This window comes from Crocuta crocuta, unplaced genomic scaffold (genome assembly GCF_008692635.1).
Source record: "Crocuta crocuta isolate KB4526 unplaced genomic scaffold, BGI_CrCroc_1.0 scaffold26, whole genome shotgun sequence".
In the NCBI taxonomy this organism is placed as follows: domain Eukaryota; kingdom Metazoa; phylum Chordata; class Mammalia; order Carnivora; family Hyaenidae; genus Crocuta; species Crocuta crocuta.
Window position 1 is genome coordinate 366288 of NW_027532249.1, and position 24599 is coordinate 390886.

Here is a 24599-nt window from a genome sequence, read left to right on the forward strand (position 1 = left end):
TTATTGTTAACATTTCTCCTCCACACAATCTCTGCTGTCTTGCTCTCTCTCTCTCACTCACTAAGGGGGCTCTTCCATCATCATAGCCCCAGAAAGGCAGCATACTTTACAAAGGAGACAGGTGGTCCTTCTTGGAGAATGACACTGCAATAAACAAAAACCACCAGGAAACACTGGGATGTGAGCAGCACACCCTGCGGTTCTATCCCTGCACTCAGCAGAGGCACCCGCACCCGAAGGAACATCTGCAGTATAAAAAGCAGCGCCCATTAGCTCCTGCAGCTTGTTAGCATATTTTAATGCTGAGATCACAGCTTTCTATTTCTGTCAAGGTGCTACTAGGTGCCAGACACTGGATTCACACATTGCGTCATTATTGTCCCCAGTGAACAGATTACACAGCAATACTAGGGGTGGAGGTTGAAAGGTAATGAGAAGGGGTAACAGTGGGAAAAGCAGATGGAGCACCTGGTACTTTGTAATGAACGAATGGGCTGATCACACAGAGGGAGGTTCTAATTTGAGCGGGCACTGGTAGACAGATTCTGGCCTGAGGAGCACCTCTCTCAAAAACCTGAAAATAATTACATTATTTACAAACAAACACCTCTCTTGAATAAATGCTGTATCCGATATCTCATTCAAGTTAATGAAAGAAGTAAAGTCACCAATTCACATTCTGTTTTGAACCACACGGGAGTCTAGGATCAAAAGACACCTTACTTGCCAGCAAATCAGGGTGCTGATGAACCAAGGTCGCTACCGAGAGTAGCAGAGCTGCTCATTCCTAACACAAGTAAGCACAAATCCACCGTCATCCATGATAAAAACAAGTTTCAGTTGGTCCTCCAAGAAAAAAATCATTAAGGGTCCTGGCCCTTCAGAGAACATTACACCCAAAGTTTCTACATACCACTATCACAATTCACAGATTTCCTGATCTCCACAATGCATGCACATGATCATACACCAAACACATCAATAGCAAAGCAGAACACGGTCCATCATCCTTTGCTTTCAAAGAGAAAAAGTGTTCGATCCGGTATCTTTTTTCAAATACAGTTCTTGTTCTTATGCAAATGTTATATTTGCACACAATAAAATCCCACACACATCGCACTCACGGGCACGCCAGAGAGCAGGGAAAACAGGGAGAAGTTGGTAAAGGGGAAGAAACTTTCCGCTATAATATGAGTAAGATCTGAGGATCTAATGTAACTATAGTTGAAAATATTGTACTATATAAATGAAATTTGCTAAGGGAGAACTTAAATATTCTAACACAGAGAAAAGATAAATGTGAGGTGACAGATACATAATTAACTGGAGGGATCCTTTCACAGGGTATACATATATCAAATCACCATGATGTACACTTTAAATATTTTACAATTTTTTTGTGAACTATACCTCAATAAAACTGAAATTAAAAAAAATGTAAAGAAAGTTGCTAAGCACAACCAAGATGCTGACAGTGATGACTCGGGAGCCCCAGCTGACTGACAGAAGAGCGCAGGCCCTGTTACTGTGAAGATCTGCCCTGTGAGGTATTCTTTCTTCCTCCTTTGCATCTCAGTGTGCTGCTCCACCTCAGCACCTGGTGGCTTCTCTCCTTCTCTGTGTTGGATCCTGTCTCTCTCAAAGACTTGTCTCTGGGGTCCTCCCTCTGTTCTGGTCACCCACTGCCCTCTTCAAGGCATCCCCTGGCCCGAAAGAACTTTACTGCCTTCCTTTTTCTTTCTTCCCTCCCCCTTCCCCTTTCTTCCAAGCCTCTCAAACTTCTCGGAGGGCACTGGACCCACATCACAGCAGTGAGGGAGCCTGCAGGGCACAGGTGGGACCCACACTAGGGACATCTGCAAGTTGGGGCATGCTCCACCTATCTATCCATCTCCTGATGTGCCTTGCAAACTGATCCCTCCAAATGCTTTTTTCTACATGATCTAAACAACTATCATAGCAATAGAACTATTGTCAAAAACTGCTGAAAAGGTGCCACTTAAGGCCAATGTGTGGGGACCCTACCCCCCTAATAATCTTCTGATTATTATACATCTCTGTGTCTCTGCCCTCATGGGGTACATACCAAGATCACCTAAAGTCCACCTGTCCTGTGGAGAAGGGTCCTTCTAGGCAACTCCCTCTTTATTCTTTGTCTTTCCATGTCACTGCCTAATGAGACAATTAGTATGGAAACATTATACACTGGAAAGAGAACTGGCCTAAGAGACAGATAGCATTTTTAACAAGGTATCTGCCACTGACTATTTTTGTGATCTTGAGAGAGTTATTTACGCTCTCTGGGTTTAAAGTTTTCAAGTCTATAAAGAGGATCACTATATGAGGTGATCTCTCAGGACCTTCCAGCACATAACTGCTTTATAGTATAGCCTCACTGGCTTACTCAAAAACCTTCAATAACTTCCTTCAGGATAGAGAATAAAAACTGTTTGGATTGATATCACTGGCTTTTCAGAATCTGGCCCCAACTTGCCTTTTGTAGTAATGCTCCTCAAAGTCAGCCCTTACCTCCAAGCAAGCCGGCTTATCATGACAATTTCTACGTGACACCTCTGCACACCCCTTCCTCCCCTGTGCTCCCAGCCCCTGCTGCTGCTCAAGAAAATGAAAGTTCTCCAGAAAGCCCCATGAGGAGGTCTGCCCTGAGCACCCAAGGTCAAAGAGATTTTCCCTGCTGTCCCACACACTAGCACTAAATAAACTGTCCCAAGCTTTTATGGATCTTCTCAAGTGCGTCATTTTTAGCACTAGATGGAAACATCTGGAAAACAGAGACCATATTCTGCATACCCTGCACCCATCCCATCCCCCATACACCCTGCACCCACACTATCACCCACCCCTGTGCCTCTTACATATTCAGCCCACAAAAATACTCTCCAGGAAATATGCCTCCAAAAAAGGGGCACATTGCTTCTATTTAGTATATCATTTTCTGCAAGTAACCACCCTAAATATATCTAGAGCACTCTCTAGCCTCCTGTTCAGATATTACCTTTCAACGACTAATTCTCTTTGAACTTCTAAAAATTAATCAGTCCTGGTATGCTGTTTTTTTTTTTTTCCTTTTTGGAAGAAGCTAACTATACTGGCCATCCATTCTTATCATTTCTAGATTAAAATGTCCCAGGGCGCCTGGGTGGCTTAGTCGTTTAAGCGTCAGACTTTCGCTTAGGTCATGATCTCGCGGTTCGTGGGTTCGAGCCCCGCGTCGGGCTCTGTGCTGACTGCCAGCTCAGAGCCTGGAGCCTGTTTCAGAGTCTGTGACTCCCTCTCTCTCTGACCCTCCCCTGCTCATGCTGTCTCTCTCTCCTAGAAATAAATAAAAATATTAAAAAAAAAAGTGTTAGATTAAAATGTCCCAACATGAGAACAAACATGGAACTACAAGAGCATGAGGAAGCAGTGGCTGCTGGCTCCTGACAGCCTTGTGGATGTTAGCAGGATGCACTGATAGGTCTGAGGAAGTGAAGACCCTTTCCGTCTCTTAAGATCAGATTAGCATTTAAAAACCTGGTGTCATGCCAAGCTCTCTCCCCATAGAATAGATGACACTTGACATTTCTATATTCTAAGTATACCTAACAGAAAGAGGAGGGTGTCTTTGAGGAGGAGTGCATTTTCCTTGGTTGCCCTTCCATGGAAAACTACGTCAAGTAACAGAGACACATACAGACTTAAACCAAGTCACAGAAGGTAAATAATTGTCCCAGACACCCCCCATGACAAAGAAAGCTGCTACCAAACTTCCACCTGCTGCCTGCTTCAAACCCAGACTGGTTGGGAGAGGCTGTGAGTATGAGCAAACCCCCTGGTGCACCTTACAGAACAATAGCTGGGCCTTCCTCCCAAGACGTAAGGAGAAAGGGATCAGAGGTATCGCTCATGTTACTTGTTCTTCCCTTTTTTAGAAAAATCAAATGAAGTAACAGAAGCTCCAAACCCCCAATAAAGAGACAAAGATAAGGAGGCAACACACCTAGGCACCCTTTCCATAACAGGTGTGTGCCAACGTGAGGGCAGGTGCCTTTTCTCAAAGAGGGGGAACAATACCATATTCTCCTAGTCAAGGCACATACGTGAGCCCACGAGTCACCCCACAAAATCTCTGGAGTCTCTAAAACAGGAAGATACATGTTTTGTTTCCCTGACTGTAAGTGAACAGAACCAAAAGGTGTTGGGGTTCTGCCAAGTGTTGTGGGTCACCCTCCAAATGCCCAATGCCACCAATGTGAGCTGACATCACTCCCCCAACATTATCCCTTGTTGCCACAAATGGACACTCTCTATAGGTTATATCTAAAGAGCAGGCAAGTTTATGCCACAAGTGTAAGAGTCTGATGGGGATGACAGGCAAAAATTTGAGGGGAAAAAGACACGTTTCCCAGCACACCTTCTAGGCTACCTCAGCAGTATTTCTGGGAAGAGACATTTTGGAACAAGTACTGACTTGTTCACTGCTTACGGCTGCAGCTCTTGAACACAGGATTTCTTTCTTTCCTCTCCAGGAATTGTACACTTTGAGAATACTTTTCATCTTTGTTTTTCCTTTTCTTTCTGGGAAGGAAGAAGCAAAAATCATCTACTTTTCCTTCTGTTCTTAGAACATAACAAGAATGGATGAAGGAGTGAAGAAACTATTATTACTAAATTTATGTTGTTGGGAGTTTTCTTCCAAATTAAAAGTCTATGCCCACATCTCTGTTGAGACATGACTAAAAAAGCTATAAGCCCAGATAGTGAATTCAGGGGCCTTACCCTTGAGGTGGGGTAGAGGGGTCCACTCCAGCTCCAGTACAGGATATGTCACATTGTGGTTATATTTTAGCGATTACTCAAAGATGGTCCCTTTCAAGCTTTATTGTAGATGTTTTTGAGTAAGTGTTCTTTTTTTTTTATTAAAAAAATTTAATGTTTATTTATTTTTGAAAGAGAGAGAGACAGAGCACAAGCGGGGAAGGGGCAGGGAGTGAGTATGATACAGAATCCAAAGCAAACTCCAGGCTCCGAGCTGTCAGCACAGAGCTTGATGCGGGGCTCCAACCCATGAACTGTGAGATCATGACCTGAGCCAAAGTCAGATGCTTAACTGACTGAGCCACCCAGGTGCCCCATGAGTTAAGTTTTCTAAGGCAGATATATGACTATTCGTAGCAAGCCCAACAACGAAGTCCTTTCTCATTGAGTTGAGTCATGCTCCTGTTGGTGATCCCTCGCCTTCCCCCATAATTTCATCCTGAAAGCAAACAGCCCCTTCCCCACCACTGCCACACTTAGATTGTGAGTTTTCATAAACAGAAATTCACTACTGATATCATGTAAACTCCATTCCTGGCACTGAGGAAACATAGAGTAAAATTAGTCATGTACTAGAGCACAGCCAGGCAGGGTACTTGTGAGATTTTTATCTCATTTCCTATAGCCCCATTAGCAGAGTTACTTGTGATGAGATCCAGCTTTGGAAAGTTCTCAAGAGATTCATCAGAAAAGAAAGCAAGCCAGGTGAGTTTCTAAAACCCTTCTCAATTAATAGGCTAAACCCTAGAAAATGAACAGTCAGAATGGACAGCTTTAACTAGAGCAATACCTGGTTCAATACACACAATTAATGCAGGTCACCCAATGGTCTGTGTTCTTATTTTAATGACACAAGAAGACATCCTCCTTTTCTGCTCTCTGGCTTTCCAAAGACCATGTCTGAATTAAATCATTCTGGATTCTGTGGCGAAGGACAGTTTAAATCAATAGTGTTATCATACTACAACTCTCCTTTCACGCTCTCCCTAATGCCTAATATTAGTCAAGTTTGCACTAAAATTGATCAGTAACAGAGGGCGGTTTCTCTTAACACCCCCGCCACAGCTAACCTCCCCTCCCACCCGTTGGCCTCCCCCCAGGAAGCAGGATCCACATTGATTTCTATCTGATTACAGGAGAGCTTGCCCTGACTTTCCCCGGTTACTTAAGCCGGCGTCTCATTGCATGTCCTTAGAGACCAGGGCTTCGCTCAGGCAGAGAGCGTCTAGACAGTATTCATGACCCATCTGTCTGGCACGGCCCAGCGGATGGCAAACTCTATTAGAACTGAAACCATTTTTCCCTCCTCCTCCTCCCATCCCTCTCTCCCTTTGCAAAGCAGGAATCTGACACTGAAAATTACTATCATTGTTGCAATTCTCAAAATAGCACCGCCAGACTTTCATTAACATCCACGCTAGACTACTAAATATTTAAAGAAGTGGATAAATTTCATCTGAAGTGGGACAGCCCTGCACACATGAAAGCAGGAACAGAATCAAAATGTAAATCTAAGAGGTTGTTTTTATCCACGTAAATTTAGTGTCACAGCAGGAGGAAATGATGCCTCAGGTTTATTGAAACTTTCCCTCCCATTCGTTCTCTGCCTTTGTTTATCTGAAAAGGCAGAATTGCCTTTCAAGACCTTACAAGATTTTAATTGATCAGAAAACTGTCTTGGAGAAACAATGGCAGCAAACCAAAGGGGTGAACGGGATGGGGGTGGGGGAGGGGCACGAGGCCCCTCTTTGGCAGTGAAGAAGGAGGGTGAGCACGCTGCTAGTGCCTCTTCTGTGGCTCACCCCACAAAACTCATCCAGGTGGAATGCTGCCAGTAATAACCTGCAACCTGATCTGGCTCAGCCAAATAGATGCACATCCTTCTCCTCACCTTGTTTTAAATACCATCTTGGATCATTTTTATACAAGTCAAAAATTGTTTTTGTCGTGTATTATTTTTTTTAAATGTTGAAACAGGGGTGGGGAGCCCTATACTGCTCCGTAGGAACAGCTGATTTATTGCAAGTGGCCTCTACTGCTGGCCTTGACCAAGGTAAGCCAGAATTCAGCAAGTGGAGCCTTCAAGGTGCAAGCCACCCCTAACCTCCAGGCCCTAGGACAACACAACACACTGGAAGACCCTTGTTCCACCCTCCCTGCAGTCAGCAGTATCAAAGGTCTAATCCACTGAGTTGCTTAAGGGCCCAGGAAACAAGCAGGAAACAAGCCACTCTCCATTGGGACTGCTGAAAGGGTCTGAAGGGGCCACAGTGCACACACAAGATCTGAAGGGAAATTAGGGGTCTAGGGCCACAAGCTCACATCTGGCCAAGGAGGGCTCGTGGTGCTTACAGCAGGTGAAAGGGGGAGAGTAATGGCAGAAAGTTGCTCTGCTCACTGGATCCCACCAAGCTTGAGCCACACAATCTCTCATGCTTACAGGGCAGCTGTCATCAAACTCACCCTCCTGGTGGGGAAAGTCAGACAGAGAGGAGAACTGGCTTCCGCCAGGTCACATAAATAGTATACAACCTGGGCAGAACCGAGGAAGGGATTAATTAATTAATTAGTAGAGAAAACCCAAAGATCCTTGACACACTAGGACTATGGGGTTAATTTTTTATAATCTGTTTGAAAATCCAGGGTGAAACCAAGATCATCATCTATGTATCCATTAAAAATTGTCATATAGGGGCGCCTGGGTGGCTTAGTCGGTTAAGCGTCCGACTTTTGCTCAGGTCATGATCTCGCGGTTCGTGGGTTCGAGCCCCGCGTCGGGCTCTGTGCTGACTACCAGCTCAGAGCCTGGAGCCTGTTTCAGTCTGTGACTCCCTCTCTCTCTGACCCTCCCCTGCTCACGCTGTCTCTCTCTCCTGGAAATAAATAAAACATTAAAAAAAAATTTAATAAAAAAAAATTGTCATATAAACAAGTGCTCTTGGAGCACGCACTTCTATGGGCCTTCATAATAACAGTCTGTCTGATCTCTAGCCCCAAATCCTACAAACCTCTAAAAACTGCTGAGTAAACCCTCCCAATACCTAGAGGCAAAAGTAAAATCACTGCCTAAATTCAATACCTAACTACAGTATGTTCTAGCTCTGTGAGCCTGAATAAATTACCTAACCTCTCTGAGCACTCTTTTGCATGAAAACTTTCTAGGATGGTTTTGAGGTGAATGAGATGATGCATGTAAAGAGCTGGCTTCAGTAATGGCAGCTCTCTGCCTACCTCATCTCTACCCCTGAAGCTGCCGGCCTTCAGATAAACTCTTTGTACCCACTGGTCATCAGAGAAAGAAAGCAGTGTTTTCATACTTCCTCTTTGAATAGTGATGAAACACATGGGAACCAGAAATGGGTAAAAAACCAGGGTCAGTGAGCACCTGGTGTGCACTCCTGTTTTTCAACATTCAAAATGATGAACAGATTAAGAGTGGGAGGGATGTGACAGGTGTCCTAGCACAGCCTCCGCACAAGCAGTTGTCCTGCAGAGCCTTTGCTGAGAGACACAAACAATACTCTATGAAGGATACAACTGAGGCAACTGGCACGAGTTTAATGTGAACTGTGTATTGGAAAACACGACTGTGTCACCATTACATTTTCAGGGTTTGGGTAACTATATTATGGTTATGAAAGAGTGTCTTTTTCTTAGGAAATACACACTGAAGTATTTTGAGGCAAAGAGACATGATGTCTGCAACTTACTCTAAACTGGGTCAGAAAAAATTAAAATGTTAATATAGAGAGACAGAATGACAAAAAGAGTAAGTTTTGTAACTTTATTCTAAGTTTGACAATTATTTCAAAATGAATTTTAAAAGACAGCAAATAGATACACGGGGTATAAATGTAATATTATTTACTGAGCATTTACTATGTACCAGGCATGACTGTGATTGCTTTACCTAAACTCTCTTATTAAATCCTCAGAAGAACCCTTTGAAGGAAATACCAATATTATCATCTTCATCTATAAATGAGAAAAATCAAGATAGGGAGAGGATAAGTGACTTGCCTAAAGCTACAGTAGGTGAGTGGTGACTACAGGATTGGAACTTAGGACCTGATGTGATAGTTTGTATTTTAATTTCTTTAATGTTTATTTATTTTTGAGAGAGAGAAAGAGAGAGACAGAGTGGGAACAGAGGAGGAGCAGAGAGAGAGGAGAAACAGAATCTGAAGCAGATTCCAGGCTCTGAGCTGTTGGACTGAGCCACCCAGGTGTCCCTATACTTTGTATTTTCTTTTCTTTTTTTTTTTTCTTATTTCTAGGAGAGAGAGAGAGAGAGAGACAGCGTGAGCAGGGGAGGGTCAGAGAGAGAGGGAGTCACAGACTGAAACAGGCTCCAGGCTCCGAGCTGGCAGTCAGCACAGAGCCCGACGTGGGGCTCGAACCCATGAACCGCGAGATCATGACCTAAGTGAAAGTCCGACGCTTAACCGACTAAGCCACCCAGGCGCCCCTATACTTTGTATTTTAAACAAACTGTAGGGCTAGCCTGGGGGCCCAATCACAGTTTATGGGACTATCGGAGAATGTGTTTTCCAGGAGCAATAAGAAACCCGGGATGCTAAAGACGCACTGGCATAAAACCGGCACCTGCCCTGGTAGGATTAATCAGGTACACACCATGCCCACACTGAGATGCACTCCCATACTTACACACACTCATGCACACACAGACTGCACACACTCACACACTCAAGCACACACACTCACATTTCTTTAGGGCCTGGAAGGAAGCATTTCACATTTCTTCTGGGTTTGGCATGAACCAGCCCTTCATATAAAGTATGTGGGTATCCAGAAGCCAAACATTTATCTCCCAAGGGTTGCAGTACTGAGAAACCTTGACCTCAGTAAAGCACAGTAAAAGTCTATCAAACTGTTGATCACAGAATAAACACTACACTACACTAAGCCCAGAGTAGGCTTATACTCTGGTTAGTTTGGGTGTTTATGGTAACCCCAATATATATTGTAATGACGGACAATTTGGGAGGGTAGACCTTACTGTCATCTCTTTCTGTGTATTGTCATGAAGGTTTCCAGGATTGTATAGATACTTTTAACTCTTCAGTTCCACTAGCAGGGCACTAGGCAACGCAAACAAATTTTTGCATCCTCTGGTCAGACTTGAGTTTTCAAAAATAATCATGTTCATCAATTCACTCAGCAAATACATACAGGGCCATGAACCACATGCTACATATTCCATGTATTATATGCTATATATGCCATATTACCATATGTTATATATGCCATGCACCATATGCTATATATGCCATGCACCATATGCTAAATATATGCCATGCACCATATGCTATATATGCCATGGACTCTGGTGGGCATAGGAGCTATAGCAGAAACCCTTATATGCCCTGTTCACTGAAGGTCATGCTTACAACATACTGAGAAGTAGCAGAGGAAGAATAAATGGTTTTCAGTTTAATTCAATAAATACTTTTCCAGTGTCTATATATGTACAGTTCATGCTACGTTAGGAGTATCAGGGCTTCCAAAGATGTAAGCATAGCCCCTGCCTTCAAAAAGCTCAATATCTAGTAAGAACTATACTTATAAACATGTAATGATCAAGCAGAACAGACAGCACCTTACGAAGGGCACAATGTGCTGCAGGGTTCCAAGTAGGAGAAACTGTCTCTGGCTTTGGGGAGGGGATTAGAAACGGTGACCAACTGGATTTAACTGGCAGATGGTCAAAACACTAAAAAAACACCAAATAAGAAACCGGTCTAGGGTAGAGGGAAAAATCATTGCTTCAGCTTTGGATGCTCAGGGCTTAAGAGGCTTGGAAAAGGCCCAATAAGCAGTTGGATACATTGGTCTGGGTTGGAGATAAGAATATGGGCATGGTTTGATGCCCATGTGGTGTCTGGTATTACCCAGACAAAGGCTAGGAATGAGAACTATAAGCCAAGGCTGGCACCTGGGGGACAGAGTTGCTGCCAAAGAGAAGGAACAGCTGGAGGTGTCCAGAGACCAGTCAGCTGCAGATCCTGTGATCCCAAGGGAACAGAATCTCAGAAAGGAAATGATCACCCTTGTTAAATGCAGAGAAAAGATTAGTAAAATCAGAAATGGAAAGAAGTCCACTGGACTTGGCAATGAGTAACCGAGCCAGCAAAAGTAGCTAGGAAAGAGTGGTGGTTAGTAAAAAAGGGGTTACAGAGGAAGCAGTCAGGGGCTGTCAAGCTGTCTTCTGAATGCACTTTAAGGTGAGCCAGGGAATGGATGGAGGGTAAAAGCAAGCAGTGAAGTTCTGCACAGCAGTGTGAGAAAAGCAATAGAGGGCTCCAACTGGGGAACTGCGAGGATTCTCAGGGATGCTGAGGGTCCTGCCTAAGTGGAGGCCATGCTCAGTCAAGGTGTGGTGCTTGTTGGCAGCTGAAGGCTTCTCAGGAAGAGCTGGAGAGCATAATACATCCCAGAGTCTACATAGTGGGTACAACAGGGAGTGGTGGGCTCAGAGGCACAGGGGTGTAGGGCGTTCAAAGTGCAAGGGAGGGAATGGAAGGGTCAAATGGGTGAGATGAAAGAACAGGCATGAGGGAATGAGCTCACGAGGCTCCCGGGCACTGGGGAACTGGACAGACCCTCCACTCCTGAAGTTGTATGTGTTTGAACAGGCCACTGGGATCCAGAATTCTGGATAAAACCTAGGAGGTGGATCACCAAAGTGCACCAGAGGGGGTTTCCCAAAAGGTTCCATATATACATCAGATATGTTCTAATATATCAGTTCATAATGACACATAAAGAAAATCTCACTGGTTACCTCTGAAGGGCGATAGGGAACTTTCCCATTTTTAAGAAAACTGATCCTACATGATATCTACTTCATGGTAATCACATTGTTAATGGGGAGTTTCTCTTTATACAAGTATCCCCACTAATAAATGAAGGAAAAAAAAAGGATAGTATTAGGTTATGACTATTTTGCAACCCCTCATGACTAATGATAATCCTACAACAGAGGGACAGCTAGACAGGATGAGCCTCAGGATGGAAGACAATGGCACCTATGAAGCCAATTCACACATACAACATTCAAACCTAAATCTCCCCAAACTCTAGATGTAACTACCAAATTACAGGAATTAGAAGCTCCTCTGTAGGAGCACATTTAGTGACTTCATGGGAAAGTAGTCAGCAAAATCCTGAGTATGGAAACCCTCTAGAACGAACAGTCCAGAGCCTTTTACCAAAAAGTTACACTATGTAAGAAAGTAAACAATTTTTCAGGGACAAATTAATCTATCTTGGAGCAATTTTAGGAGCCTCTTTGGATCCTGGTTCAAACAAACTGTAAACAGAACAAAACAAGGTGCCTGGCTGGCTCAGTTGGTAAAGCATGTGACTCTTGATCTTGGGGTCATGAGTTTGAGCCCCATGTTAGGCCTTAGAACTTACTTAAAATAAATATTTTTTTAAAAAAAGACTTAACAACAAAACAACATACACATTTATAAGACAATTGAAGAAATATGAACTCTTACAGGATATTTGATGACAGTCGTGATGGTTAATGTTTACTGAAATAATTACAAGGAAAAAAAAAATTCTGGTCTTTGTGAAGCCTTGTTATAGTAAGTTGTCCACATGGTTATAAGCCTGGTCCCAAATATAAAATACTTGGTGCTAACTAAACTTAACTGCAGTTATTTCACAATATATATAAGGTCAAGTCCTTATGCTATATACCTTAAAATTACACAGTGCTGTATGTCAATTATGTCTTAACACTGAATGAATGAATGAACAGATGAACAAAGGAACAAACAAGCATACTTGGAAAGTAGGAAGTTAACAGTAAAAGGTGAAGTACCAGGTAGTAAAGCTTAGTGCCTAAACAGGACTTGAGGCTAGGTGCCAGTCCCTTTGGGGGACTGGGGGAGAGAACTGTGAGAATAGCTGGTTTGAGAAGAAAGATACTCAGCAGAGATTTTAATATGTTGAATTTTATCTTATTTGCTTGTTATTACCCTAAATGGTCTTGGGCCAAAAAAATTTCCATCTTAAAAAGTCCTGAAGTTAAAATCCTGGCTTAATTGGGAACACTTTATTAGCTTTAGTTCATTTGATTTGGAGATTCAGTTTTATGAGACCACCTATGGAGAAAGAAGCAACTTCCTCCTCCAGTAGGGATGGGAGCTCCTCCACTCCCAACTTTCCCTGAATCAGATCCCCTCAGTTAATTGGAAATTCCACTGAAGCTGAAAGTGAAAGTTGTTCTGATTAAACTGCTGGCTTCGTTTCAACTTTGGGCTTACTCTTAAGGTCTAGTGGCATGAATTCCTTAGCAGTGATTGCTTAAGGAAGGTCTGTTCTTGCCAAAACTTTCAAAGTATACAGCTCTTTCCAAGGCTACTCAATTATTGCTTCTTGGAAGTCAAGGGAACTCCACCTCTCCCCAAGCAAGATGTAGCACAGTGGCTCTGAAAATGTAGTGCAATAGGAAACACTCAGCTTGGTACAGAGAGGAGAGTTCACTGAGTGTCTGGGAGTGGCAATGCCACCATCACTCAGGGTGACAGGTGAGCTGTGCCGCTCCCTCCTGCATATACACAGCAGATCCACAGGCAATCTGTCTTTTAGAGATGGGCAGAAAGTACAGCGTGACTTACTGGCTTTTCTCTATGGGCCCAACCCACTTTCCAGCCCTATATCAGTCTACCTGCTACCCCTCATTCTCCCCATGCTCATGCTGTTCTTGGCCCTCACGCTCTGTCCTCTCTATGTCACCCAGCACGTCTCCTCCACTCCTCTACAAAGTCACCATGACTACCAGTCCAGCCAAAACAATTCTCTCTAAACTACTGAACCACAAAATAGTAGAACTGCTTAGCTCTCACTATCCCGTATTCATATTTAGTTATCTTTCAGTTCTTGACTATCAGCACCTTGATAACAGGATCTATGTTTTCCTTCATCCCACACAATTCCTGGTACAATGATCAAACAAGGCACTTAATGATTTTATTTGTAAATATAATAATCTGTATAAAAACAATTCAATTTTTCTATACAATAAATCACTTTGTTTATATAATTTGTGTTTTTAATGTTCATGAGTACAATATTTTGATGTAGCAGCCAAGAGAAAGGATATGAGAAAAACTAGCAATTTAGGCTGATAGCATTTTTCCTCTTCTATAAAAAAAATGCATCCAACAAAACTCTTTCCCTGTGAGGCCATCAACACCAGCCCAGTCCTCCACATCTATGCAAAATCCTTTGAGGCTAACAGGAAAATAAATTAGCCTTAGTCAGTAAATAGCCTAACCATAGTTAGCAAAGTAGACAAGCAAGTGAAACTACTCAGTCCCGGTTCCAACAATATTCTTTGACAGGAAAAGTTACTTATAGCTACCATAAGGGCCTCCATGATTATCAGTATTACTGACTTCACAAATGACAGTAACATTTTCTTTCTAACCTTAATTCATGGTAAATTTTACCAAAAATCAAGTGAGAGACAGAGATGATGAAGACATCTGAGCCATGGTACACGCCCAGAGTCAATACATAGGCAGAAAACTGATTCAGTTCATCTGGAAATCCAGAAGATTCCAATTTGCTTTACCACAAACACATCAAATAACAGAATACTGTTTCCTACAGGTGGGAACAAAGCAAATCAAATAAATAGATCTTGTTCTTAAATAGGAACAAGGAGGAAGCACTATGTGTTTTTCTGGAGTGTGACATTGTATAGGTAAGAATTCCTGTAAAACTTCAAGTTCTTAAGGTAGAGAGGAAGGCAAGCCTCAACATCAGAGTAAGTACTCGGTGAAGGGCATACTGTCCATCTGCTATAGGAAATGTGTTGGGAGATCTATTAAAACCCACTTTCAGATGCAGAGCTTCTAAGCCTCATTACACAGCTATTAACAGAAAGAAACATACCCTTTGTTTATATTCTTGCCCAATAGGGTATGGAGAGGAAAATATATTCATTCCAGATCATCTTCTAGCATCAAGAAAGAGCAGGGAAGCTACAACCTTTCCCAAAGACTCCTGACTACAAAGAACACACTAGCTACAACAAACTCAGAGCAAGAACCCTGATGTGACAAATGGGCTGAGTTCCCTCTGGTGCCTGCAAAGAACTGGGGCAAAGGAGCATAGAGGAGCTGCTGGCCAGATCAGAGTAAGCTGCCCCCAGTTGAAGAGGGGACAGAGTAGATGGGAAACATCTAGAATCTGTGAAGATGAACTCACCTTTGGACACATGAAAAATTCTGTAACATATGAAGAGTGGACCTGACATTAGAGACAAAGGATACAGAGCCATGGTCTACCTCCTCAAGAAATGGCTATACCATGAGTGACAATGATGATAGTAATGATGTAATTATGTAGACTATACTTTTTGTGTATATTATGTCACTTAAATTCTCAAAGCAACCTTATATGGCATAGAATGATTCCCATTTCATAGAGAGGGAAACTAAACCTTAAAGGGGTTTAGTCACTTCATTAAGCTTAAGCTGAGACCTGAATCCAAGCCACAGCCATGGCCTTACTCTGTGTCCTTATGTCTCCTGGTTTTTGTCTTAATGTCCCATTTTAGCTATAAGGACACAACAAGCTTTAGTTATATCTGAACAGAAAGGACCAACAGCTTGCCAACAGGATCTTAAGATTCCTATTAGGACAAACTTTTGTAGCTGCCTAGGCAATGTTGAGACATTTATAGGTACAACTCCTTCACCTTGCTTTAAGCAAAATTAAAGCACTCATATTGTTAAAATAAAATGAATGAAAACCAACTGGATGGCTCAGTTGGTTAAGTTGATTACTCCTGGTTGGTTATTCTTGATTTCGGCTCAGGTCATGATCTCACAGTTTGTCAGTTCAGGCCCTGTGTCAGGCTCCACACTAACAGCATGGACAGCATGGAGCCTGCTTGGGATTCTCTTCCTGCCTCCCCTCTCCCACCCCTCCTCCGCTCATGCTCTCCTTAAATAAGTAAATAAATAAATAAATAACACAAATGAATGAAAAAGATATCTGGAAATAGGCTTTAAAAAACAGAAAAGAGGGGTACCTAGGTGTCAGTCAATTAAGTGTCCGACACTTGGTTTTGGCTCAGGAGATGATCTCATGGTTTATGAGATAGTCCTTGGACTCCACTGTAATAGCACAAAGACTACTTGGGATTCTCTCTCTTCTTCACTCTCTGCGCTTTCCCTGCTTGCGCTCTCTCTCTCTCTCCCTCAAAAATAATAAACTTTAAAGTACATTTTAAAAAAACACAAAAGAGGGGCGCCTGGGTGGCTTAGTCGGTTAAGCGTCCAACTTTCGCTTAGGTCATGATCTCGCGGTTCGTGGGTTTGAGCCCCGCGTTGGGCTCTGTGCTGACTGCCAGCTTGGAGCCTGTTTCAGTCTGTGACTCCCTCTCTCTCTGACCCTCCCCTGCTCATGCTGTCTCTCTCTCTCCTAGAAATAAATAAAACATTAAAAAAAATAAATAAAAATAAAAAAACACAAAAGAATGCTAACAAGAAGGGGAAAGAGGTGGAAGGAAGGAAAGGGAAAAGAAAGGAAGGGAAAGGGAAGAGGGGGAGGGGAGGGAAGAGGGTTCAATATAATAAGAGAACTACAGTTGAATTATCCTAAGGAGAAGGAGAAGCACCTCAACATAAAGAGAAACAGTCTGTGAAGTGCCCCAGGTTAGAGTACCAAAGGTTTGGTTGGCTTGCTTTTCACACAGAACTCTCCAAACCAGTCAAAGTACCACACGGTTGTAATATTCTCTCCATAGTCTATCACGTAATATGTTTGCTGTTACTCAAGTCTAGAAGTAAGAATCTGCCTTTACATTGTTCACTTCTAAGGCCCCTGGTTTGAGTCTAGTTGACCTACAGTTAGAACTAGCAAGATTCTAAGTGCTTAAGTGCCTTATGTGGACCATCCCACTTAATCCTCACAATACCCATTCTCATGCCCCACTCTGCAGATATAGTCACAGAGCTGTCCCACTGTTAGGTGAGAGCCCTGGCCAGGATCCCAACCCCAAAGTCAGACTTGCAGGAGGCAGGACAGTTCACTGTGGGGATCCTTTCCCTGTGTCCAAGCAAGCTGCATTATGCAAATTACAGTACTTATGACCACAAAGGCTACTCAATTATTGCTTCTGAAAAGTCAAAGGAACTCTGCTCTCCCCTACCAAGATGTGGCACAAGAGCTTTGAAAACATCTCCATAGGAGACACAAGGAGCAAATATCAGGAAAGCACACTCCTAATCTTAAACTGTCTTCTCAAAGTATAGAGACAGAACGCTAAGAAACACTCAGTATAAGAAAATGCAAACTGACATGAAGAGAACTATTACACTATTAGACTCCTGAATTTAGCAAGCATAAATAAGAATAGGCCTTAAAACTCACTAGGCATGGCCATTTTCTGAGCTTGCTTTCAATACAAAAATACACCAGGAATAGAGAAAAACATTTCTTTTAAAAAATCTCCTCCCATTTCACATCATAGTATCAATATTTATGCAGTTTGATGGCCATATCAAAAAATTTAAATCTGTAAATAAAAACAAATATAACATCTCAAGATAATGTCAATAAAACTGGGGAGAGAAGCTAAATTTCATAAAATGATCTCAGTAGAACCCTCAGTAGGATCTCGCCTGGAAGAGCTATTGCAAAGGCATGCTCATCATCAACCCACTTCACTCAGCTCAAGAAAACATAAGAAAAGATAAGGTAAATATTCTAAGAGGAGTTCAGTAGTGTTTCAAAGCTGCCTTCTTACTCCTTCCTCTTCATAAAAACCATGAGATCAAAAAAATGAATTAACTTCAAATTCTGATTTCATCTTTTCAAGTACAAGAAATGGTCAAAGCCTCAGCCTTGGGATGCACCCATGTAAACACCTCAATTTGTTATCCATCTAGTACCAAACAGAAAAATACATGATCAGAACTTTTTTCAAGTCCCATATAAATTTTTCTATTTTCTTATTTTAATGACATCGTTAATTATGAACTCTCCACATGTCTTTCTTTGCTTATTTAAAATTATTTTCAAATTATTATTTTAAATTACTCTAAAACTTTCCACAAAACTGGCATGAATATTAAATCAGTATATTATTTCTTAAAATTCTGTTAGTGTTTCTAAGATAAGTAGCCAAAGCCTATTCTAAAACAGTACCACTGGCCATCTCTGAAAGTAAAATGAATTTCCCACTTTTAGACACACCATCTTTCTCCATCCTGAAAGAAAAAAAATTCCCTTTGTGAAAATATAAAATTTCTTTTCTTAACCAAAAATCAACATCCTTTCTATCTCCCTATGACCTCATCTCCTAACTATTTCGAAAACATATCCAACATAATGATACCAAGGTAAGTAGGAGGGACTTACAGTTGAAGATGCCGGGAGGTGGATGCTCGGTCACCAGGAGACAATTTTCTTCATCACTGTTGTCCCCACAGTCGTTCTGTTGGTTACAGACCAGTGAACCAAGATACAAGCATTTACCGCTGGTGCAGGTGAATTTGCACTCTGAAAAAGTACAATATAAAGCATAAAGTAGTCAATACAAGCTTCATGCTCTTGAATTGTTTTTGTTTTTCCTTCCCCATTGGTGCATTTGTGTGCAATAATAGTTAGGGAAATCGGTCTATCTATAGATACCAAGAAACTGAATTCAGAGAGGGCTATCTTGGTAAGGACCTTCCTTCTATGAAATACACAAGACCATGTCCCATAGGCACTCTGAAGCCCACTGTACATTACTCACCCCATGTCTCCAACACACAAAACAAGTAACACAGATGCTTTCTTTCCACGACTTGCCCAGCAAAAAGAATTCATAGATATAGAGCTCTTATTTTGCTCAAAAACATCTGTGGCAGTTTTCCAAGCCTCCAAGGACATGGGGGATCCTGAGAAGCAGCAGTAGAAGTCCAGCAGATCTTGGGAGCTCCGGCTTAACAAAAGGAGGCTCAGATATTTTATTTCCAGCTTGTCACTGGATATTGTGAAGCTCTGGGCAAAATAGTTAACCTCTTTGGTATTCATTCATCTTGTGTCTCAGTAAAACCTACTTTAATAGCAAGCATGGAGAGCACTGACTTTATAATGTAAATCATAGGAAAATAATGTGTGCTCTCTGCTACCTAAGAAACATCAATGCCAAGGGCCATGTGAGTAACTTACGAAATATGATAGAGCCCAGCCTAAATCCCCATAGGCCACACTAAACATGGGATCCCTGAAATCTCTACAAATCAATATATGAAAATGGAATTTACTTTTATAAGACTTTGAAATAAATTTGCAAATTTAACACATTACTATCAAAGTAAGCATTTAAGGATAATGGAAATTATACAATTATATATACATGGGCACATAAACATCTATGTATATCTTACACTGAATATCATTCTGACTGTGAGCTTTCTCCTAGGAGCATCCACAGAAGCTGGCAGAACTTGCACAGTATGTCCACATCACTGGGTAGAAAGAAAACTTCAGGAAAAGCATCTCAGATTGCTACTGATGCTGACTATCACAGCCTCTTCATTTCACCTCTGTTTTGTCTGTCTAGAATATGGGTGGCAGGCCTGGATCAAATCCTAGGTCTTTCAACTTTAAAATTCCATTATTCAAATAAAAGACTGGGCATCAGCACACCAAGGCCTCCTCCAGCTATGCTAACAATAAACAGGGTTGCAAAGAGAATAATCTTTTTACCTATTGCAAAAAAGACAGAACTTAAATCCTCAAAATATTTCTGTGGTCCAGTATAAAAAGGATATTACAATTCTCCATTTGTTCACATTTTCCTCAAAGAGTATAGAAGATACTAGCCCATCCCCTGACCTAGTTTAGAACAGCATGTGAACACAGCCCAAATGCACATCTACAAGTTCATCACCGGCCAAGGGTCTAGGTTAAAAAATTTGTGCACAGAGTGTGTTCCAAGCCATGTGGTAGGAACATTGCTGATGCCAAACACTCTTCCCATAAGGTAGAAATATTAAAATCCAGCTGTTTGAAATCACATTTATGGAGTGACTTTTTTTTTTTTTTACTTAATGGGAAAAAGAGATGTCAAGAAAGGAATTTATCTTACTTTCCAAAAGAAATATTATAGTTCAGATTAATACCAAACATGAAAAGGACATTAGCCAAAAACAGGCTGATGTTATTGAAATGGTAACTGGAATAAAGTGAATACTAACCTAAATTGAATCAAACTCCAACTAAAAGATTAACCACTGCTGTAGACTGAAAGATCTCTGGTTAGACTATCACATTCCAGTTTGTGTGGAACTTTAAACCAGCAGGAACACGAAACCACACCCACACTACTCATTTCAACTTGTTCAAGGGAGATCCAGTCCAGAGAACAAAATGTTTTCAAGGAAATGAATTATGTGATTCATTCATTTACATAATCAATAGTTTAGCCCCTTCTCTGTTATGTGCCAGGTATTAAGACATGGAAACACAGAGATGAAAGAGCAAGCCCTCTTCAAAGGGCTTACAACATGACTTTTTTTAATCATGTGAGAAGTGACCAATGTATTTTCTAACTCTTCCCAAGGACATATTTTCCTTCTTTATATGCTTCACATCTAGAGTGCTGCCCAACAAGTAAAAGCCACTCAGTGGATCACATATTTATTGAATAAATGAATGATCTAATCTGAGCCTCATAAAAACCCTGTGAAATAATTAGGGTAGATATTATTCCCATTTCATAGATGAGGAAATTAAGACTCAGAGATTAAGTGGCTTGCCCATAAAAAAACTCCTAATAAACGGCAAAATTCAACTGTGTGTCCAAATCCACTACCTCTGGTCTCAGGCTCTTCTCCAGAACTGCTCCTCAGTTTCCAAGTGTGCTTTCATGAATGTATAAGGTTCATTTGTAATGAGGATGTCCACATATGTAACAGCGTTCACAAAACGGTTTGTCTTCTTTTTTTTTTTTTAATCTTTATTTATTTTTGAAAGAGAGAGAGAGTGGGAGTGGGTAAGAACAGAAAGAGAGGAGACACAGAATCCGAAACAGGCCCCAGGCTCTGAGCTGTCACACAGAGCCTGACACAGTGCTTGAACTCACAAGCCATGAGATCATCACCTGAGCCGAAGTCGGATGCTTAACCAAATGAGCCACCCAGGCACCCCAAAACAGTCTGGGAAAGAAAACAGTGTTTCTTAAGTAGGCTTAACATTACTCACAATGTGTTAACAAGGCTTTAGCTACTAATTTCTTAGAAAATTCTTACTTCTTGCTGCAAACATCAACATCAACCAATAGAACTTCAAATTCATAAAATCTAAATCTTCTCAATGATGAGTCATTAGCTAAATATCAAACTAAAGATCTTTATATTACATGGTCACTTGAATCAAAATGACTGGATTAAAAATTTGAATCTATTGACTTCTTGATGTGATACAGAAAATCTCTATAATGCTATTAAGTGTTAAAGATTAATGCTAAAGCTGGAATGAAATTGCAGAGTTAAACATCTGTCTAAGGTAACACGATTGGTGACGACGGAGGCAGCCTTTCAACTTGATCCTGACTCACTCTGCAAGGCCACCTCCACCACACTTTGCTATCCAAAAGTCCGGTGTGTTCAGTGGTCCTCTAAAAGCCAGGTTATTGTGATATTTAAAACAAACTAAGAACCTTAGATGAGAGACTCTAACCTCAACTGTGTACTGGAATCAGCTGGGCATCTTTCAACATTTTGGATGCCTGAGCCCCAGCCCAGGCAACTGCTTTCAATGGCTCAATGTGCAGCCTGGGCAGTGGTTGCTTCTAAAGATCTGTAAGATGATTCTGATGTAAAGCCAGGATGAACAACCGCTGCCTAGTGAGAATTAGATAACTTACCTATATTAAGCCCTTTTTTCCTTAGCTAATAGTATTTTATTGCAATATTTAGTTAGTATTTGCTAATTTACTAAAAATTCTCTCTTAAAATAGGCAGGTATTTTGATGATTCCTGGACATAATTACTGCCAAACACTTTCAGAAGTGTTGTGACCACAGTTGTGACCCCCAAACTACATTTTGACCCACTAATGACAGAAAATGTTCTCGATGAAGTAAAACTCAAGTGAGAGAAAGAAGACAGAATAATAAAAAATGTTTTCTTACTATATTTCATCCATTCTTTGTGGAACTTGAATATTTCTGCCAAGCCAGAAGTTGAAGGATATCAAAGATTGTTTAAACATTGGAAACAGTTTGGCTACCAAATTCATGGTGATTTCAGATGTGTAATACTGAAAGGAACAACTAATTAGGGAACTTAGTTTTTCCTTTGGGAGCTATAGATACAACTGAAAAATCTGTAATATTTCAATAATTTCTCTTCTTTAAAAGTTGGGACTTTTTAAAAGAAGAAATGGCATTCTATTCTCCCATAACTCTCTATTTCTTAGGAAAAAAAATTTCCAGAATCAGCAACAGGTTTTCGATAATCACTTTATATACTTTTAGTAATACAGAATTTCTTCCAGATTTAGGGTCTTCTTTAGTTTTTCCATGTTCCTACACAAAGCTTCTGATGAGCTTCTGTGACTTTGAATTGCCATAGATTCATAAAATTCTAATGCTAAGAGGGCCGTAGAAAGATAGTGGTCCAACCTCTCATGTCACAGATCGAGAAATAGTCTAGAGAAAATTCCTTACTTACCCGAAGTAAAAAAATGAATTCCCTGTAATGGAACATAAAACCCAAGATTTCTATCAAATTGAAGGGAAAACTTTGTCTTAAATGTCATTCCAATTATGTACAAACTCGTATCAACCAGTTGGAGTATACCATGTCATAGAGGAAAAAGGAAAAGAATGATTCTGTGAATTCCAAACTTATACACACCAAAAAAAACTATTAAAAAAAATTAGGGGGTGCCTAGCTGGCTTAGTTGGTACAGCATTTGACTCTTGATGAGTTTGAGCCCCACACTGGGTGTGAAGCCTCCTTAAAAAAATTTTTTTTAAGGACCAGTAGCTTAACAATTTTATATTCTACACCTAAACTTTGACAAGATTCAAAGATAAATGCTCAATGTTTACTTCCTAGAGAACAAACTTACATCTCACAGACAAAGTTAATCCACTTGGTAGAGTCAACATTCTATTAGTTAAAAGACAATAAAAAGTATTTGAAAGTTGCTAAGAGAGTAGATCTTAAATGTTCTCACCACAACAAAGGAAGTAGGAATTAGGTGACCTAACGCAGGTGTTAGCTAATGCTACAGTAGTCATCATTTTGCAATATGTATCAAATCAACATGTAGTATCCTTAGACCTATGTGATGTTATATGTCAAGTATATATCAATAAAACTGGGGGTGGGCAGGGAACAAAACACTGTTTTCAATATTTCCTACACTCTTTGTAAAGCCTTAGTTTTCACAGATATAATCTCAGTCACAAAATAAGGACCTATATACAGTATTACATCACAGCTGTAAAATCAGCCTTTTTTGTGAACTGGCAAAGTAGTCTATGGTAGCTATTTCAGTTAAAATTCATACAGCAACATCGGCTCATTCAGTTCACACTTCTATCATTCACAAACCTGAAAACTGAGAGTGATTCTGGCTCCAACATTTCTGACATCAAATCTAGAATTTGTTCTCAGTAATGGAGGGCTTCTCAATGTACTTACATTATGAATAACAGAGATTAAATTTAGCTGTTAGTAACCTATAGGTGCAGGATTAATAGGTTTCTAAAGTAAGTATAAACAATTTTACCGTAACCTATGTAAGTTTACATTTCCTAGTAGAAAGTTTGACAACAATATTTTTATTGATTTATATACACATTGCCTACTCCGCCAGAAGGTAAAGTCCAATAAAAATGAAAATCAATGAGTGAAAGACAAAAAGCATGAATGAAAAAATGCAAGAGAAAAGAGAACAACTTTGTGACTTGTAACCGGCCATTAAAATGAAGTCCAAGCAAACGAGCTGCCATAGAAACAAGGAAACCAGAGGCATGGTGGCAAGCCTTCGCTAATGGCAGGCATTCCAATTAATCAGAAACAGACTTTTTCCTGCTTTTAAGACTTAAAAAGGTCCATAACTTTTTATTAAGGGGTGCGTACAACAGGATGGAAGCTATTTTACATACAAATTTTGTCACACAGGGGAAAGGGCTCCCGTATGGTTATCAGTCCTTTATCAGTTTCCTTTATCAGTCTTCAGTGAAGTTAGAATACTGGAGCCAGAATGACAGCACCAGAAAATAGTGATTTAGCAAATTATGAAGATAAGGCTTTTAGAATCTTCAGAAATGAAAAGCTAATCCTTAGGGCTATTCTTCTCAAATGTCAGCTTTTGACAGTATTTGAATGGCATAAGGATGATAATATGCATATTCTCCTACAAAATTGTTCAATGCAAAGAATACACTTTGAGTAACCTGTAAGGAACTTAATATCTACATAAGCAACACTGATCTCTGGAAATCTGAGGGAAGAGGTCTGCAGAAGTTGTGTGTGCCTCACTTAATATCATACAGTGATCTACACTGCATGCCAAAAGTCAAATGTAAAGATACTGTATCACTGACACTCTCTCCCCTCCCTCAAAGACAGGGCTGACTCTCCTGGTTATAAATTTGGAACAGAGGGGAATTTAATTAGAAGGTTTATATTCTGTATAATGAATTAAGTTACCCACAAGCATTTAATAAAAGTCATATCTTAAAATGGTGCTACTGAAACCACAGTTGTCCTTCAAAA

At 40.8% G+C, this 24599-nt stretch overlaps 1 protein-coding gene across 9 annotated transcripts in view; it reads right to left on the minus strand.

Moving 5' to 3' along the window:
- The window catches only part of LDLRAD4 (low density lipoprotein receptor class A domain containing 4), a 433421-nt gene that overhangs the window by 178887 nt on the left and 229935 nt on the right, over nt 1-24599 (minus strand). For all 9 annotated transcript variants that reach the window (XM_077778111.1, XM_077778113.1, XM_077778112.1 and 6 more), the window contains one exon: nt 18232-18372. In XM_077778111.1, coding sequence (XP_077634237.1) covers nt 18232-18372 — 141 coding nt within the window. The remainder of the gene's footprint in view (nt 1-18231; nt 18373-24599) is intronic.